The sequence below is a fragment of the Mesoplodon mirus genome, assembly GCF_964341445.2.
Source record: "Mesoplodon mirus genome assembly, chromosome: 12".
Lineage (NCBI taxonomy): Eukaryota > Metazoa > Chordata > Mammalia > Artiodactyla > Ziphiidae > Mesoplodon > Mesoplodon mirus.
In genome coordinates, this window is record NC_138988.1 from 56,330,877 (window position 1) to 56,351,603 (window position 20,727).

General features: G+C 39.5%; 1 protein-coding gene across 5 annotated transcripts in view; it reads right to left on the reverse strand.

The window, feature by feature from the left end:
* Positions 1-7,244: 7,244 nt before the first annotated feature.
* ZCWPW2 (zinc finger CW-type and PWWP domain containing 2) overlaps positions 7,245-20,727 on the reverse strand; it is a 151,839-nt gene continuing 138,356 nt past the window's right edge. For 4 of the 5 annotated variants that reach the window (XM_082639464.1, XM_082639461.1, XM_082639463.1 and 1 more), the window contains 4 exons: positions 19,536-19,594; positions 18,390-18,457; positions 11,613-11,737; positions 7,245-7,853 (listed from right to left, as the gene is read on the reverse strand). In XM_082639464.1, the coding sequence (XP_082495590.1) occupies positions 7,692-7,853; positions 11,613-11,737; positions 18,390-18,457; positions 19,536-19,594 (414 nt within the window). In that variant the 3' untranslated portion in view covers positions 7,245-7,691. Of the gene's footprint in view, positions 7,854-11,612; positions 11,738-14,678; positions 14,889-18,389; positions 18,458-19,535; positions 19,595-20,727 lie in introns of those variants that run through there. The other variant, XM_082639465.1, reaches the window with a different exon arrangement.

A 20,727-nucleotide genomic window follows, 5' to 3' on the forward strand; every position in this document is an offset into this window, starting at 1 on the left:
CCTTCTCTGCAATTCAAGAGGAACAAAAAAAGGGATTTAAGAGGGGAGTCCTAGTTTTTGCTTAACCCCCTCCAAATGAATAGCTGAATAGCTGTTGAATAGCTATTGACAGCCCAGGTCTAAAGCTGTCTGTTGACCTCAGAGTCTGTGAGGTATGGCATCTCACCTCTGGCAGGGGACACCTAAGAGGGAAGGAATTGTATGAAGGGACTTTGTAGCTATCTGGAAAGAGAACTCCCTCTGCTTTGAGACATTCAGTTTTCAAATGTACTTTCTGCTTGGAGGACCCCCTATATTTTTCTGTTGCTCCATCACTAGATAGAAAATTCCAGAAGAGAGGGGTATAGCCTCACACATTTCTCTCCTGCCAGCTCCTTTCCCTCTGCAAATTGCAAGAGGGTTATTTTAAAAAATTTAAATGTATGCAATTTAATTGTCTGTCATAATAAGCAAGTGTCACTGCTAAAACAGACTAATTCTGATCAAATATTTTGGTCAGCTTCCTGGCTTTCAAAAGGTCTTTGGAGCCATGGTCCAAATTCCACCTTGCTGGTTGAGGGTGTGCTTAAACACACATGGGCTCCCTGTGAAAGGCATTCACACATTTACTGGAATGCATCTAAAGAGACAAAGAATCCTGATACTGCCCATCAGTATTAAGACCCTCCCCCTCCACTGTCTTTAACTGAAAGTCTGTGAGGAAGGCAAGGTGATTTAAACCCACAGTTAAAGTTCAACAGTGAGATGTCCCTTAGAAGACAGACGTTGTTCTTCACATACCCATTAGAGAGAAAATGGTGATGCTGCTAGCGATGATTTCCAAAGATTAATTTAAAAAAGAGAAAAAAGGAAATCTGATATTGATGACTAGCAGATGGAGTAATACAAAACTAAGACAAGTAATCATGTCAAATACATAGTTACATTTAATCTCAATGACTATAACTGCAATGTCCTTAAACACATACTTGATTTCCTTCTAAAAGAATAGAAGATAAAGTTGATTTACAAAGCACTTTCAAATAAAATTTCTCATTTTTTCCTCACAATGCTTTGCTTTAGAAAGTTCCACCCCCATTTTACATAAGAGGAAACCAGATGAGCATTCTACCACCCAGCTAGTAACCAGGCTATTAAACAATATAGACAATAATTAAGGGCATGGGATCTGGAACCAAACAGAAATGTACTCAAATTCTGGCCCTTCCATTTACTGATCATATGACTTAGACAAGTTAATAGTTAAAATCTGGACCCAAACTTAGATTTTGCAACTCACAATCCTACGACACAATACCAAAATGCTAAGGAAGACACAGGCAACACAAGGGGGAGGGAAAAACATGCCTACTTTTCTTTGTCAAATGAGACGTTCTACCATCATGGGCATATCTCTACTCTATGTGATTACTCTATAGACTCTTTAGACTCTTTAGACTCTATGTGTGTCTAAAACTACTTACAAGGAACAAGTGACTCACTCTTACAAGCCCTTAGTGATACGCTGGTGGTGTTGGTATACGATTTATTTGTAATATCTACACATATGCTGCCTCCTTGATAAAGCAATAAAGTTTCCAATAAAACTTACCACTGTGGGCAGTGCAGGGGTGGGCTGAGCCAGTCTGAGGGGCCAGTCTGGGCCAGATCCAGGCAAAGCTGGGAAGGTCCAGGCAGAAGGCCAGGTACAGCTGGGAAGCTGACACCACAGCTGGTCTGTGAGATTGTTGCTGGGACCAAGAAGCCAAGTGTGTCGGTTAACTAGGGCCACAATAATGCCGTGTAATAAATGACCCCAAAATCGAGTGGCTAAAAGCAACACTCCTTTATCCTATGGCTCTAGAGGTCACCTGGGGCAGCTCTGCTTCACTCTGCAGGTCTACAGGTCTGAGTCCTTACCATGGTCTCGGTCTCTCCCTCTCCCAGAGGGCTTGTGGGGGCACATTCCTCTCAAGGTGATGGCAGAGGCACAAGAGGAAAAGAAGAAACATGCCAAGCCTTGTAAAGCCTTGACTAAAAATTAGCACTATCACTTCAGCCCTATTTCATGGAGCAAAGCAAAAGGCCAAGCCCAATGTCACAAGCGGAGAAGGACACTGCCCATGACAGGGCCGTGGTAATTATGCAGGAGACTCAAAGAACTAACTCGGGCCAGTAATCCAATTAACTCTGCCCACCTCCATGGCCACATTATTATATCCCTCCAGTACGAAAAACATCCCTACCTCCATCAAAGGGCATCCAGAAGTCTCACCCAATTGTGGCATCAGGAAACATTTAGGACACCATGATTACATATGGTCCAGATGTGAAATGAACCTGGGAACTAAAAGCACAAGCTACTGGACCACCCCCTCCCACACCCACACAACAAGCAACATTGTAACAGAGACAGGATAATCACAATAGGCACCCCTATTCAAAACAAGGAAACTTGATCTTCAGCAAATCTGAAGTCCCTCTAGGCAAATTAGGAGTTTCCCTGCCATGTGAGTGGGAAGTGTTTCTTTCTCTCTTTTAAAAAAAATTTAATATATATATATTTTTAATTCTTTTAAAAAAATTTATTGGAGTACAGTTGATTTATAATGCTGTTAGTTTCAGGTATACAACAAAATGAACCAGTTATACATATATCCACTTTTTTTAAGATTCTTTCCCCATATAGGCCATTATAGGAAGTGTTTCTTGATTGGATCTTGGTTCTGTTCCCATGGGAAAGGGAGGAGTGGTTGGGGGAGGGGGTAAGGGTTGGGACCCACAGTCCATGCTCTCTACAGCTCCTGGCTCTGTCCTGAGATACCCTTGCCATCATGTTCCTCATTGCTTCTGAAGAGGACACTGAAAATTATACCTTTCATTGGTGGCTATGTTTTCCCAGCCTGTTTCCCACCTGAAGAAAATTGGACACTCAGAAGTTTCTTTTGGTCTCTCAAAAAATGTTTCAGTCTCTTTAGTTCAGGCTGGTAGGACTTTGGTAATATCACTCTACAACTTAGTGGGCTTTCTATGGATTTGATTGCAGTTCATTCCATGTGTCAAAATTACAATTTTTTTCAAGACACGTTTCTCTCCAGATTGAATAACTAGCACTTTGGGCACATCCAGTGGCTGTGGACCCATGCCTCTGTCCAGCTGAAAGAGCTACAAAAAGTCATCTTGTCATATTTTGCAGTGTTACAGCCACACCCCTGACTGGGTCTTTGCCCTGAAGCCATGTTTTCTTGCAAGTCACCTGAATTTGGTCTTTGTCTTTCCTGCTATATGATTCAACAACCATTCCCTGGACTTAATCTTTGTCCCCAGGCTGTATCTTAATTTAAGAATCTTTTCCTGCCTAGACTGGCTGAAGATAACAGTTTTATTTTCTAAGTAGCAACTTCTGGGCTGCTTGCAAACTGTTCTTTTGTTTGGTTTCTGGTTTGAGCGCATCTCTTCCTTGTAGTAACTTATTATATGCATTTAAAAGCAAACAACTCATTCTTTCAAAAATTTTCTCTGTCTGCCCTTTCCTTTGATTATGTTGCTCACTTCTTTGAGTGATTTTACCATGCAAAAAATCAGTGGATGGAAAAATCCTAATATTTAAATTTGTTCACAGAGAATGTCCCACTTGGACCTTAAGACCAAAGTTATCTCTACTAACCAACTCTTCTAGAACTCTACTGAGAGATATCAAGAACTGGTTCAGCCCTAAAGAAATATTAGAATTTTTAAATTGTACTATGTCTCCTGTTGGAACCCAATAGAGAGAAAAATGATAGAATAGGACTCGATTATTTCAAAAATTTTCAAAATCTTACCTTCAGCCTTTGGAAGGGCCACAGCAAATTCTACTGGTCTGGAAGTACCTGGAACAGAACTCTACCATTTGTCAGCCCCAATATGGTGGAGTCATAGATTACCAGCTATTCGGTAGAGACAGTAGATGGCAGAATGATCTGGTTCCACTTAAAGCAGCAGTCCCCAACCTTTTTGGCACCAGGGACTGGGCTCGTGGAAGATAATTTTTCCATGGACCCAGGGAGGGGCATGGTTTCAGGATGATTCAAGCGCATTACATTTATTGTGCACTTTCTCTTATTATTACATTATAATATATAATGAAATAATTAGGCAACTCACCATAATGCTGACAGGAGGCAGAGCTCAGGCAGTAATGAAAGCTATGGGGAGCAGCTGTAAATACAGATAAGCTTCGCTAGATCACCTGCCGCTCACCTCCTGCTGTGCGGCCCAGTCCTAACGGGTACCAGTCCATGGCCCGGGGGTTGGGGGACCCCTGACCTAAAGCAATACACAGGTCACCTCAGATACATGAATGCAAGGTTCTTCTACAAAGAGCAAACCACCATTTTTTTGTATATTTTTTTATACAACAGGTTACTAGTTATCCATTTTATACATATTAGTGTATATATGTCAATCCCAATCTCCCAGTTCATCCCACCACCACCACCACCCCTCCCCCCCCACCACTTACCCCGCCGGTGTCCGTATGAGCAAACCACCATTTTTTCCCACAAAGACTCTAGACCGATCTGCAAAGTTTATGACAGCGCCTAGGTCTATAGTAGATGGGTTAACTATCTGTGGCCCATCGGCCTCCACTGCAGAGCCAGTAAGGCCAAGGCTATAGACATTACAGACTCTTGCAAGACTTTGTCCCACTGGAGGCAAAAAGAGACTAATCCATTCAATGTACACAGTTTGTCTCCAGTAAAGATAGAGCTAAGCCTCTTACCAATGGAAATCCCTGAATGAATTTGGCTTCTAGCATGGGGCAAATGGACCAGGTCTTCCTAGAATATAGGGTAACAGAGCTGGCTTCAGTGTTCAACTCTCCAGGGTCTGCAGGTCTAACTGGGGACCCAGCTTCCAATGGGTGCTGACCCTCCCTAAGTTCATGGAGGCTGTAGACTGGGATGACTTGGCCCAAATCATTCCAAAAAGGATCAGGCAGCCTCCTCAAACTGGACAAAGAGGGGCTCTTACTCGAATTCAAATGCTTGGGCAGGAGGCCCTGACATATTGCCTTACACCTCACATATCAAACCTGGTGTAACTAGTGTACATAGAGTTTAACTTCCCTTGGAAGGCAGATGCAATTTCCTTACACTGTTTTCCTTGGGGCACAACTAGACACTCTGGCTATAAACGTAGGGTACTGCTCACCTCTAGGCCTGCCCTAGAAGGCAGCTAATCAGATCCTTGGTCCCAGACCCGCAGGAGCAGGTGTCACCTGTGACTCTGCTGAAAGGAAGATGTTAGTCTATTAGGACCCAGAGGAGCATGGCAGGGGCAGTCAGAGGGGAAAGGCTCTGAGCCAATGACATTCATAGTCATAACTTGCGTCTTTTCCATGTGTTCCGACTGTTACACACACTTTATGTAGATTGTTTCCTTTCACAGTAACCTCCACTCTACAGATGGAAAGAAGCCTAGGCTCAGAGAAGTTCAATAACTTGTCTCGGGTCTCCCAGCTAGTAGATGGCAGCACCGGGATCTGAAGGCAGGCATTCTGTTTCCACATGGGATGTTACCTGCGGGGAGGGTCTTCAGCCAGGCGTGATTCTCAGCCCTGAGGACAGAGATGTTAGTTGACTGCACCTTCATCCTCTTCCTGGGCACATCCCATCTGGAAATTTGAAAGCCTGTATCTTCACATGAAGAGGCTCCCCCAGCCTCTTGGAAGGAGACTGCAGTTTCCTCTGCCGAAGAGCCAACTCAAATGTTTGTTCGCAGCATCATTTTGAGCTGCTCAAGCTCACAAAGACTCCAGTGGACATTCCAGACTCTATCACTTCGACCACTGCAGAGTCGAATTCAGTCTGGAAATTTCAGCATCTTACGTACGGACTCTCACTTTGATGAGGACTGGCTGCTCCACCAAGACGAATTAGCTCTAAGTGATCTAACCGACCTACTAGTTGGGGTTCAGATTAAACACCTGAATTGTGGATAAAGTCTTGCAAATACAGTTGAAGTCATTTTTATAGTTGATTCTAAGGAGTAACACACAATAGGATCAATTACTTCTTGAGATATTTCGTAGGCTGTGAATATAAAATCACACTACTAAGGAAAAGTGAAAGAGTTTTTCTAAAATACTCTGGAGTAAATTCAGCTGGAAGAAAAAGGAAGCCTTAGCCTTCACTGTTTTAAACCACTTAGAATTGAAATAGGATGTATGGAGAGACTGTTCCTAGTCACTCTGGTTCATAGTGTGGTGTTGAAACATAGATTTTGTTAAAGCACGAACAGCCTAGACTCTTAGCTGAACTTACACAGTTTGGCCCAAAGTTGACATGTGTCCTACGTTTCTAATATGCATGTGTTCCTACCTCAGTGAACAGCACTGTGAACACCAGAAACCTGGTCCCATGCCTATATCCAATCTCCAAGTCCTAATCATCCACTCATGTTAATTGAGCCTGACTCTACCTGCTTCTCTCCATCAAGGCACCACCATAATACAGGCCCCCATGATCTCACAACCAAATAACCAAGTAGCCTGTCCGCTGATGCTCTTGACTCCACGGTCCCTCCTGCTCACTCACCCACACTGCACTGCTGTGAGTTTCCTCAGATGTTTGAACCTCTTCCCCAGGTTGCTTAGCCTGGGTACACAGCCTCCTCAACTGCTGTGGCTCAACCTTCCCCCATCACACTCCACTTCAGCTACTTCAACCAACACCAGGGCCCAGATGCTCTCTTTTCTTCTCTGCTTAAGCTTTGGTTTTTGTTTTTATGTGCGTGGAATGCCCTTTCCCCTACCCCTGCCCCCAGGGAGAGGGAGGTATAGAGAGGGAGCCAGAGCTAGAACTGGAGATGGATATGCAGACACACAAGTTGATGAGTACAGAACATGAGTGAGAAGGACACTCACCGAAACCATTCATGGGGACCCCTAAGGAATGGGGCTCCAGGGGGGATGCTAAGGAAGTGGTACTGCAGGATGTACCTTTTACTTTTGTATATTCTTTAGATTTTCCTATAGTGAATACGTTTAACTTACCTCTATATATTTTAAATTACATTTTCCCATCCTCACCTCCAGAGATACTGATTCAGTGGAAAAGGGTCCAGGATTCTGATCTTCCAAAGACCCTCCATAGACTCTGTCAGTCAGTTAGGGAACTGTAGCTGAAAAGATTGTTTCCAGTATAATATAAGGCAATTGACATTTTTGTTTTTTAAGAAAAGCTCCAACTCTATTACACAACCATTTTTTTATTATTTCCTTTTATTTTACAGTAGCTTCTTTCTACTACAAATTCACATTCTCTAAGTATATTAGATTTGAAATATCTGTAAGAATTATAATAGCATTGGCAGTCATTTTAACAGTTAGCCACATTTGAACAAAGGGCCTAAATAATCATTGTAAAGCATGTATTTGTGAAGTAGGTTTCATAAGCCATTTTAAAATTAAGGCAAACAAGAAAAAAAACCTATAAATACAAATATCAGGGTTTCTCAGATTCTAAATTTATAACACTAACTTAATTACCATTTGATTGACTCTCAAAACAATGGATATTTTCAAAACACAAAGTAGAAAGTTATTAGAAATAACAACTTTGGTATAATGTATACCTATTTCACTAAACATTTTTAAGTTTTGACTTTGGGAAAATGTAAAGATGTAAATGTTTTTATAATTAACTTTTGAAAATATATGTAATGCCCTAAAATGCAGACATCAATGCATCTATTTCTTTAAACCTGTTAGTTATATATTCAATACATTCTCCAGCTTTTAATCTTAGCCCATCAATTACAAGATAGTCCTCTTCACAGTGGTTCTCAAGCAAGCTGCCAACAGGAGCTTCAGGGCCACATTTCAATAACTGTAAAAATAACCATACAAGTCATCAAATTTACTTGAAGACCAGACTTAATTATTTGAACAAAACATAAAGTTGTCAGTAACTCCTTAAGAAGGTGTTCCATTTGCTGGTGGTCTAATAATGATCCCCACGTAAAGTATAACGTACAGTAAGTGTGTGAGTGTAAAAATAACATAGTATTTAGTCCTGTCTCTATTCTCCAACATCACACATTTTTAGTTAGTTTTAATTTTATGCTTTGGAAAAATGTTGTCATTAAAATTAAACTTCTGAGAGTTTTCTATATTTGTTTATTTAAAAAATGATTATTATGGGGAATACAAGTTAAAACTGTTTTAGTCACACTTTTCTGTTCTCATTTTCTCATAAGCATCTGCATTCCTTACGAACAGAGTGTGTGCTAGCTTAGTGGGAAAGAACACAGGCAAAAACAATGCAAACACACACACACACACACACACACACACACACACACACACACGAGATTTACAACTTCAAGTTTCATTAAAGGCAGAGGTAACTTCCCACACAATGTAAGAAAAAAAATACATGCAGTTTATGGGACTTCCCTGGTGGTGTGGTGGTTAAGAATCCATCTGCCAATGCAGGGGACACAGGTTCGAGCCCTGCTCTGGGAAGATCCCACATGCCACAGGGCAACTGAGCCCATGCGCCACAACTACTGAGCCTGCACTCTAGAGCCCATGAGCCACAACTACTGAGCCCGCGTGCCACAACAACTGAAGCCCACACACCTAGGGCCCGTGCTCCGCAACAAGAGAAGCCACCTCAATGAGAAGCCTGCGCACTGCAACAAAGAGCTCGCTGCAACCAGAGAAAGCCCACATGCAGCAACGAAGCCCTGATGCAGCCAAAAATAAATAAATTTTAAAAAAAGACATGCAGTTTAGACAAGTGCTTTCATGTATCAAAAATGTACCTTTTATTACAATTATTAAAATAATTATTATTCAGTAAACTCTGTCTTATCTGTATATGGACTATCTAATTTGTGAATTATTCAGGTGGATTCTTTTAATAATCTGAAATTAATTCCTTCCCATTCTTTTTCACGTCAGGGCATGTCAACCAGTGTTAATATTAGCTAAGAACATAATTAATTAGAAAGGTGACTCTACTGAGGAAAATAATCTCATAAAGTATTTCAATGACAAACAGAAATGGATTTTGATTATCCATGTGTGTATGCTTTTTGTTCATGTTGCTACTCTCAATTCATTGGTATAAATGCTTGAGAGTAACCAACCTGAAACCTCATACATGAAATGAATGATGAAAACATCATCAAATTTACAACTTTGAAAATACCTCAAACACTATGTGCCCAGAGAATAAACATGCTCAGAACTTTAAAATTATCAGATGGCTCCTTTTGATGTGTTAGCCTGTAAAGGCCACTTTCTCCTAAAAACAAAACACATCTTCAGTGTTAAGTGGTATTACCTCTGGAAGCCATATTAATTTTTGTTTGTTTTTGCGGTACGCGGGCCTCTCACTGTCGTGGCCTCTCCTGTTGCGGAGCACAGGCTCCGGCGTGACACGCAGGCTCAGCGGCCATGGCTCACAGGCCCAGCTGCTCCGTGGCATGTGGGATCTTCCCGGACCAGGGCACGAACCTGCCTGCATCGGCAGGTGGACTCTCAACCACTGCGCCACCAGGGAAGCCCCATATTAATTTTTCCTACTAACAAAACAAAAAAGAGAAATCCCTTAGGTGATCATTTCTTTATTTTTAAGCTGTAAATTGCTCCAGCTTTGACAGTTGGTCTCATTGCTATTCTCCTTATTTAAAAGTGAACAAACCCCTAAGTACCCTGAACCTGGCATGAATTCCAGACTTGTAAAGCTCAGTGTGGAGAGAAGCTTATGAACCAGTCAGCAGGCGGCACTCACCTGCCTACCAGCAAGTTAAAATGGTTAATTTTTATAATTTCTAAATGACTTTGAAAGCATAAAATATTACAAGAATCTAAAACAAAGAGCAAGCTCCTGGCTGGTGATGTATAAAAACTATGTATTTTACCTTAAGAAATAAAAATCAGAAGTAATTTTCTGTGGTATGAAGTTACTAGTTATAATGGCAAAATAGAAGCCAATTCTGTGGCTGTAAAAGCTCCAGGACATTTCTATAAAAATCAACCTGGCTGTATTTTTGAAAAGACAAACTGCTAAGACTGAAAAAAAAAACCACTGCAAAAATCCATATGGTGCTCAAACAAAACACACATTTGCTAGAAAAGAATAATTTGTATATTAACTACATGTATACAACATATATATCACCAATCTATAGCTCTTGTTCTACAAAGGGTAGGATCTATATAGGGACAACAAGTTTTTTGTTTGTTTGTTTGTTTTTTTTCAAAGGAACTCTAATTGGAAAAATGGCATTCACAACCCATGGAAATTCAAGTACAAGTTGGTATCGCTGACCAAGAAAACAATTATGTTTTTCAGCTCAGCAAGTGTTTTTATCATTAATTTTATTTTCCTTGATATTTTGATCTCAACTGTAAATTCTGTATATTTTCTTCATTTTTAACTCAGTCAAAGAGGTATTTAAGAATCATCTTTATTCTTCTTGAAGTTCTGACTGAAATCAGCCAAAGTGGGTAAACAATCTTGTCCACTTACAAATCCACCTTTTCTGCATCTCAGAACAGACAGACTTGCGGATGGGTAGTTCCACAAAGTGAAAATATGGGAAAAGAGACAAAGCGACAAATTCTTAGCTCTTACTCTCTCCAGCGGCTGCCACTGACAATTCTCATCTGTAATAACAGCCAACCTTAAGTGTCAATTACTCTGCAAAGCACTTTTCCTGGTTTGCCTTGTTTCACCCTTGGCTAGGCAACCTTGCCAAGTCCCTCAAGTCCTCACTGGCAGGACCAGGATGGGCATGTAGGCACTGTATCCTGAGCCTGTCTCCTATCCACTGCCCTCCAGACTCCAGGCACACTGTATACCCAAATGAGGGAATGAGAGAAGGAATGAAACCTTAAGGTTCCAGGGCTCCCCACTGCTGTTTTTCTTCCTAACTACATAGGGAACAGCTGTACCACCTTGTGGAAGTGTCTGCCCCACGACTTATTTTTCTCACACCTGCCACACTGCTGCTCTGTGTTAATGAGATGGGCTTGTACCTCATTTTATTTGAACAGACATGGAGCTGATGTGCTGAGCAGTGTCAACCAACTCAAAATTTCTGTTTTCATATATAAATATTGAATACAGTAAGCACACATGGCCTTTCTCAGCCCAATATAGCTGACCAAAAGAAAAAGACAATTTAGTTAAGAATGGTGAAATAGATTCCAGTGAAAAACCCCACCTCCAGGATGTTACTAATGAGGTTTGTCCTCATGGAGGTCAACCCTGTGCATGAACCAGGCAGAGCAGGTTTCCTGAGCTGCTCTTGTCCTGGCCCTTCTCCTGACTGTAAAGATCGGCACCCCCTCGATGACAGTGAGCCCCTCCATCTCTCTTCATTCCAGCCTTAAATATCTAAAATAAAAGAGCTCCTTGGCTCAAATATACTTTTTTCAAAGACTGATAGATGCATCTTGATTTCTCAACAGGCTACTACTAGTTCATTATTCACCTCATGATAATCAAGGGCTCAAGTTTCAGAAGTGAAAAGCATTTCCCATATAGTGAAAATGAAGATCCAGGAACAATTTCTGCTGTTTAAGGAGTATGGAGTTGCTGTTTAGGCCTGACGGTCACTATGGACCCTACCTTTTCTCCTGTATCTGTCTCCTCTCTGCGCTCCCCTTCAGACTCATCAGGGGCGGCTGTGGGCTCCCGCGCTTGCTCTAGCATTTGCTCCAGCTCTTTTAGTAAAAGTTCTGTCTCAGAGACAACTAAAGAAACAACGTTAATATAGTCAAAAATGTTATATCTTAATTAATTCAATCTAATTTATACTATTAACCACCCCCAAAGAGGACATTTTCTAAAGTTATGAGATTAAAAAATAAATACTTTGTATAATTTTCAGATATGGCCTCTGCTTGATGTGAAATTGCTATGGATTTCCAGGTGAATCTTTTATATTGAATAATTATTCCTTGAAAAATGTAGGTTACATTCTTGCTATGTGTAGACTATAAAGTATCCCTGAAACATCAAAAGCTCACTAGAAGTTTGCACTTTTAAAATAAGGAGCCAAGGGCACCAAACTAAATTGTTATTTATAGACCGGGGGTCAGCAACTTTTTTTCTATGAAGGACCAGAGAGTAAATATTTCAGGCTTTGTGGGCCAGATGGTCTCTCTCACAACTACTCAATACTGCTGTTGGATGCATACCATACACATACACTTAAACCAAATGAGAGTGGCTGTGTCCCAATAAAACTTTATTTACAAGAACAGGCAGCAACTGGTAGACCATGGGCCACAACTTGTCAATCCCTGCAATAAACTATTAAAGCTACTGTTTAAAAGGGGAAGCCATGTAATTAAGTGGCAAGGCTAAATCCAGACTAGTCTATTCCTAATCAAAATATCAATGCATCTTAACTGCCTAATCTGATTTAAAAAAAAAACACACACACACTTATAAAAATTGTGGTTTTTTGGTGCTGTGACAGAAATATATAAGTATGTAAAAAATCTGGTAATTGATTGAACTTGCTGAGATAAAATAATATCCCCATCAAAGAAATAAACACCTATTATAACTCTACAGACTCAATCACTGATTAACAATATCCACTGAATTCCCGATTTAAATAAAGCAAACATTTTCATTTGATACCGAGTCTTGTTGAAATAAAGATAAGGGGAAGGAGACTCGGGTGGCCTGCTCCTGCAAAACAGACTGATGGGGCCCCTGAGAAGTCTTCCAAGGGCAGCATGATTGAAAGAGAAAGGCCACGAACACACACCCCATCACCTTCCACTCTGGTTATACAAATCTGACACACCACCCCTATTATGGACTGCTCATTGGCAAGTAACCAAAAATCACATGAGGTAGTGCAGCTCAAAGTTCATGGAACCCAAGCAGGACATACCCTTCAGCGCTAAAATATTATCAATGAATATATCAAGGTGTTCCCAGCAATAATATTAATTTTAATTTAATTGTGCATGATATACACATCCATTTGTGTTTGTGTTTACACACACAGGTATCCTTGTAAACTAAGCATGTTATAAGGTAAAAACAGAGGTTATTAACATGAGACGTTCCAGCTCAAAAGAATTCATATTTTATTACCATCTTCTTTTATTTAATCAACAAATGTTTATTGCGTGCCTACTAAGGGTCAGGGGCCCCAGAGAAGAGCCACAGACCAACGAGCCTTTCTGTTCATCATCTCCACCTAGCCAGTCTTAGGTTTTCTTTGTGGAAAACTCTCAAAAACAGTTTGAAAGAAGCTTTCTGATAAGCCATTCCATACCTCAGAACCAGTTCCTATGTTTAAAGACAAACAAACAAAAACCGTAACTGACATGTTAGTTGTAAGCACACAGATCTGTGTTCTGTGGTAACTGCTAAAGCCTAAGAACACAGAGTATAAGCTATAACATTCTAGAACAATGATATTCAAAATCTGGGGGCACAAGGATCACGTGGAGACTTTATTAAAAAATACGAATGCAACACCATGTCTACTGAATCAGAATTTTCTGTAGGAAAGTACATTTTAATTGAAGCAGTTTTGTTAATGAGATTAACCTCTCTTTATGACCGATTTCTTACTTAGTAACCTGTCACTTAATAACAACTGTGTGGCTATCTTCACACCAATTCCCCAGTCCCACTCACAGACGTTGGGTTTTCCTACTTTACATTCTGAGTCTATGGAAATTGATACTGACATTCAGTGCACTGCTGAGATGTATTTTGAGCTCTGCTGTAAAGGAAAAATGGCACACAAACTTCTTTGTATTTCTAAGGCTAGACTAAAATACAATCAATTTATGATAATGAATGTCATTGCCAAGCACCATTGCAGCCTCTCTGTTTTCAAGTGATCTGGAAAAGTATGTACACTGCCTTTCGATCAAAGGGAAGACAAAGTAATGGATGACTTCATGAATCAACCAGGGTTCATAACACCAACTTGACTGATGTCAAATTCTACTTCCAGAGCAACAGGAGGCTTTTCTAAACAGGTATTCCTATACTGTAAAGGCAGAGAGTGAAAAAATAATTCTCAGAAATTGCAGTTACTGTAATCTACGAACTAGGTTATCAAAATTGGTCAATGATCTCCTCCAAAGACAGAGAGAGAATGCACGCCTGTGCTAACTGCATGACCAATCAACTTCTATTAGTCCTCATTATCCTGTAGTTTTCCTGACTTGCTTCAATTTGTTGTTGAGTGATAGCTGCTCTATCAAGCAGAGAAAGTGGAAAAAAAAAGAAAAGAAAAGGAAAGAAAAAAGTATCTCTCATACTGAAGTCCATATCTGGCTTTTAAAAATGACTTTTTATAAAATAAATCAGTGTTTTTTTCCATTCCTGATAAGAAATAACTTACTGTTTGTCTCAATACATCAGTCACTTTTTAAAATAAATTTATTTATATTTTATTTATTTATTTTTCACTGTGTTGGGTCTTCGTTGCCACACGTGGGCTTTCTCTAGTTGCAGAGAGTGGGGGCTACTCTTCGTTGCGGTGTGCATGCTTTTTTTTTTTAACATCTTTATTGGAGTATAATTACTTTACAATGGTGTGTTAGTTTCTGCTTTATAACAAAGTGAATCAGCTATACATATACATATATCCCCATATCTCCTCCCTCTTGAGTCTCCCTCCCACCCTCCCTATCCCAGTGTGTTCTCACTGTGGTGGCTTCTCTTGTTGCGGAGCACGGGCTCTAGGGCTGCGGGCTTCAGTAGTTGTGGCACGTGGGCTCAGCAGTTGTGGCTCACGGGCTCTAGAGCACAGGTTCAGTAGTTGTGGTGCACAGGGTTAGTTGCTCCGCAGCATGTGGGATCTTCTCAGACCAGGGATCGAACCGGTGTCCCCTGCGTTGGCAGGCGGATTCTTAACCACTGCGCCACCAGGGAAGTCCAATCAGTCACTATTTTAAAAGCCTTCAAATGTATATTTATGAAGTTTTCTTTACTCTCTATTTCTCTACTAAATGTCTAAAGAAGCTATTTCCTCCCTTATATAAAGAGGCTACTGGTTGGGTTATTTCAAACCTGGCACTGAAAAATAGCATCTTAAATAAACTTTCAGGGCCATTTCAATGCTGAAATTTTGAAGCCATTTTTACAGAAAAGGAGGGTGAAGAGGAGGAAAAAGCACTTGGTTTTGTTTTGTTTTCAAGTAACCACAAACCCTCCTCTGTGTGTTCATGATTTAAATGTAGAGATGAGTGAAATACAGGCTGAAGTGGAATGAAGAAGAGGACACCTTTCTGGGACACAAACAGAAACAGGAGGCACAAAGGCCGAGAGGTTGAAGGTGACTCCAAACCAAGAGCAGGTGGGCAAAGTTTGCCTTGAATGGGAGACAGCACCCTTCTCCCCGTTAGCCTTTTACACCCCAGACCCAGGTCTCAAGCTTTCATCTCCTACCTGGGCTCAGCCACCATCCAGACCTTTCCTATATCCATTCTCTGCCATGCTCACCTATCTCAGGCAGCTAATGAACACATCCTTTGCTAACTTATTAATTAATGTTAGTAGATTATTAGTTAATCCAGGGTACTATGTCAATCTTTTATCTATCAAAAGTTTAACACACTGTCTACTCCCCAAAAAGAAATGAGGTATTTACCAACAGAAAACACTGATACAATAAAACAAGTGACAAAGACTCAAAGACTGAAAATAAAAGAAGTCAAAATCAATTCATTAAGGAAGATACGAAAGGCATTACATTTAAAAAATGCTTAGACCAACTACAAGTGCTGTAAAGAAAACCCATAAATTTAGCTTTAAGCTTCTGGTACTAAAAGCAACCAAGGAAATTGTTGCAAACTTTGATTAATTTTAAGAAGCTATATGATCTTAGAAAAGTCATGTAACCTATTAAGTACCTCAGTTTCTCCACTGACAGAATGGGAGTTAAAATAATATCTACCTTATCTATCTCATATAGATCTTGTGAGGGTTAAATAAATTAACATATATGAAATGTTTCGAAAAGTGAGGACACATACTAACTGTTACAGGCGTTATCATTATTATTATTGTACTATTATTTCATCATCATCAATGGATTTTCTTTTTTGTCCCTAAACACTGAAAAAAAATATAAGATAAGATATTCCTGGTAGCAATTCTCCAAAAAAATACAGACATGCTCCACAAATAGCTATTTCTTTGATTAAATCTCTTTTTATAACCACTTTTTAAAATTGAAGTATAGTTAATTTACAATGTTGTGTTAGTTTCAGGTGTACAGCAAAGTGATTTACATATATATACATATATATGTGTATATATATTCTTTTCCAGATTCTTTTCCATTATAGGTTATTACAAGATATTAAATATAGTTTCCTATGCTATACAGTAGGTCCTTGTTGTTTACCTATTTAACATGTATTGTAGTGTGTATATGTTAATCCCAAACTCCTAATTTATCTCTCCCTCCCGGCATTAGATTAAATCTTTATACAGCCATGAATATACGGTTTAATTTATTTAATGATTCCTCAATTTTTTCTATTATTTTCCAGAAATAGTCCTCTCTTTGTTGGATAAGAGGGCTTCTACTGCATTTCTTTATTACAGATGAAGAAACTGATACTCGGAAAAGTAAAGTAGATGCACTTAATTGACTCTCCCTTGGATCTTTAACTAAGGGAAAGACAGAAGCAACTGTAGAGCATAAAACCCATAATGGAATATCACAGCGGGGGCAGTAGACTAACAGGAGACACATTAGCACCGGGGAGTGTAAGGAAAGAGGGTTCAAAAGTGGGGTGGAGATTCAATAATCTGACGGTATAATTTTCCTCTTGCTCGATCTAGGACTGATCTTACCTTAAGCTAAGAAGAAATGAGAGATCTCAGAGGCCTGCATCAAGGGATCCACAGAAATATGGGTAGTGGGTAAAAAATTTGATGAGGGTACAAACTACTGAAAAAGAACTACTCTTTCAGGAAGTAGTCAGCTCTTACAAAGAACACAGAAGACTAGATGTTTTTGTTCTTTAGTTCAAATGGGATTGAGGAGTGGAACACTGATCAGGTAAACTTTTTTTTTTTTTTTTTTTTTTGCTGTACGCGGGCCTCTCACTGCTGTGGCCTCTCCCGTTGCGGAGCACAGGCTCCGGACACACAGGCTCCGCGGCCACGGCTCGCGGGCCCAGCCGCTCCGCGGCATGTGGGATCTTCCGGGATCGGGGCACGAACCCGTGTCCCCTGCATCGGCAGGCGGACTCTCAACCACTGCGCCACCAGGGAAGCCCAGGTAAACTATTTTAACAATTAACTACTGAGACTTTCAGAGCCATACAGAACATGAGACTACTGACAGGGCTTCCCTTTAGTGGTAGACTACTGAGATGTGTTCACTCATTTACATGGAAGAGTCATTTCCAGTCAGTGGATTCCTGGCAGCCATGAATTTCTTCTGTAGGATCCTGTGCTAGTTGGAGAGGAGAAGGATCCAGCTGTAGTATCAGGGTCACCTGGTGGTAACTCAGCCTAGGGATAAAATGACTTTTGCCTTTCTACAGGAATATCTGAACTGATCATGTGAGGCAAAGGAACAAAATAACCCAAAAAACCCAAAAAGCACCTTAAATAGCGGGAAAGCAGTAGCAGAATAAGTTTAAGAAGAGATAGAAACAACAGAATTTTGTAGTGGTTTAGGAGAGGAACCAAATAAATTTCTTTTTAAAAAATAACTACCTCGTCCTTCCTCTGCTTGCTTTCCTTTCCTTTACTGAGACTGAAAACAAATGGCGTATTTAGCCAATGGAAATGAGAGCCCCGTAGGATCTGGGGGTGGCTTCAAGGAGAGGGAGTGTGGCACAATGACGTCTCTGGGTTTAGCTGGCTTTGAAACCTCTTTGTATGGCTGCCAAAGTTCCACCTAGCAAACAAGCATGTGCCTGCTTTTCAAGACCAACGAAAATGTAGGAAAAGTAAAGTGCTTTTGAAAGTGAAGAACTTCTCTCTGCAGGTGACATCCTCCCTACTGTGGTCTAACTCCAATGGCAATTAATTCAGCTGGCAGCCCTAGGCTGCTGCTTTTTTTCCTTCTCCCCCTTTGGAACCCCTAGGACCCCAATAAATGTGGAATAGATAAGTCTGGATTGAAGCGTATTGATGCTGGTATTTCCTCCCACAACTGCTGATGCTTTATTTTAAAAAATTAAATATATGACAAAGCCAGAGAAAATTTAATTCGAGGGAATAGAAACCTGAAGACAACTGAAAAGCCCTAGTATGTAAATCAATACCAAAAACCCACTAATGCTTCTCATATATGTATACATGTACATTTTTTTCTCTTCAAAGGACTACAATTATATTTGGTGGAATTAAATACAGGTAAAAGAACTAAAAGCAGGACAGGCCTTCACATACCCATGTTTTCCTTTGAAAAGGCATCATCTGAACAAACACGTTCAAAAGATGATTTTAAAATAGCTTTCCTAGAAAAAGAATTTGACAGATTTATTTTCAAAAGATCAAGCATGTATATTTAAATGACCGTTCATGTATATTCATTGGTAACTGTAAATTATGAGTATATTTTTCCTACCTTGGGGTACTTTTTCTTTGTTGTTGTACACAGTAAGTCAGTGAAAAACAAAATAATACTGATCTGAGCTCTCACTAGGTGAAAACCACTAATAATCTACCCAGCACCTTACACAGCCTTTTTCGTGTAATCCTCCCTCCAAAAACCTACCAAGTAATTGTTACTCTCATTCTGAGCATAAAGAAAATGATGCTCAGAGGAACTAAGAAATTTGACAACATAGGAAAATGGTTGAACGTGACAGTACTAAATTCTGTCAGACTGCAAAATCCATGTTTTTCCCACTACACCATGTTGCTGATTTAGAGTCAGAAAAAATCTGTTCAAATGCATTTTCTCTAACCAGAAGATCTTGAGAAAGTCACTTAACTTCTTTAAGGCACAAATTCTTCATCTTTTAGGTGGAGATAATTATGATATACCCTTATCTATTTGATGGGGTTACTGTGAAGTGCCAAGATTAGGAAGTGAAAGTCCTTTTTAAAAATTTAATTATTCATCTTCTAAAAAAGGACAAAGAAGAAGAGAAGGACTATCATATTAGGCCAGTCTTTGTCTTTGAGTAGGACTCCTTTTCACATAACACTGATTACTATCCATTAAAAAAATAAATAACCTGTATGGCTGGTTCAGTGATAAACACTAAAACTTGTCATCAGTGACTTATTATAAAGGCTTATTTCTGGTTTGCATTACCTATTTTTAAACTAAAAACCTGCTTTTTATCTGGTTGCTCACATGATATTAATCTTTGAAACTTATAGTTCAACACATTTGTACCAACATAAAACTTTCTCCATACTTCTAAGACTACTACTTATCATTTTATTAATTCTTTTAGAAAATTTAAAACGTATTTCCCTAGAGAAACAAAATTAAGAACGAGGGGGAAATGTCATATAAAAATTAAAACCAATATATATATATTTCAATTTTATCATAATAGTTTTTAATTTAAAAAAGCATACCTTTTCCTTTTCCTAAATTTGGGCTTTTTCTTTTCAGTATTATTTTTGGAAGCTTGCATCTGTAAAATAACAACAAAAAGATCAGTTAGTTCATATGGGATATGATGAGTTCAGCAATAATAATGGATCCTATATGGTCTGAGTAAGTTAGCCCAGAAGAAAAACTCTGGCCCCCAGCCCTAAACAACATATGTAATTCTAAGTCAGCCACTTCATCATCACTGCAATTCCACTGACCTGCTCAACTTCTAGGAATGGTCGACTCATCCAGTACAAATGCCTACCCCCCATATCCACTCTCCTTTCCTCTCCTTCTACAAATACACAAAAATATTAAGTAAAACTACGTTTAAATTTTAATTCATATATGATCTTTAAAGAAAGAAAAAGAAATATTCAGATGCCAGAAACACGTGGAATGCAAAGCTATACATTGGAACTGTATAGGTGGGAACTGACATGGTGAAGACCCACAGAGAATTTATACCAGAGAAGGGCCAAAAGGGCTTGGGACTGGGGTTTTAATGTCTAAGCAAGGACAAGATGAAGGATGTGGAGGAACTGGAACCCTCATACATTGCTGGTGGGAACGTGAAATGATGGAGCCATTTTGGAATACTGTTTGACAGTTCCTCAATATGTTAAATGTAGAGTTACCCCATGATGCAGCAATTCCACTTCTAGGTATATGTCCAAGAGAAATGAAAACATACGTCCATGTAAAAAATTATGTTTGGTCATAATTATGAAACTATGAATGTGCATAACAGCATTATTCATAATAGCCAAAAAAGTAGAAACAACCCAAATATCCATTAATGGATAGATAATATGTGATATATCCATGTAATGAAATATTACTCAGCCTTTAAAAATAGTGAAGTACTGACACATACTACAACGTGGATGAATCTTGAAATAATTATGGTAAGTGAAAAGTTGAAAAAAAGTCAGACACAAAACGCCACGTTGTATGATTTCATTTATCTGAGATGTCCAGAAAAGGCAAATCCATAGAGACAAAAGTAGATTAGTGATTGCCAGGGACTGAGGGGATGTAGAAATGGGCAGCGATTCCTAATGAATATCAGGTTCCCTTTTGGTGGTATGAAAAAGTGTTCTGAAATTAGATAGTGGTTTTGGTTGACAACTGTGAATATACTAAGAAACACTGGATTTTACAATTTAAAGG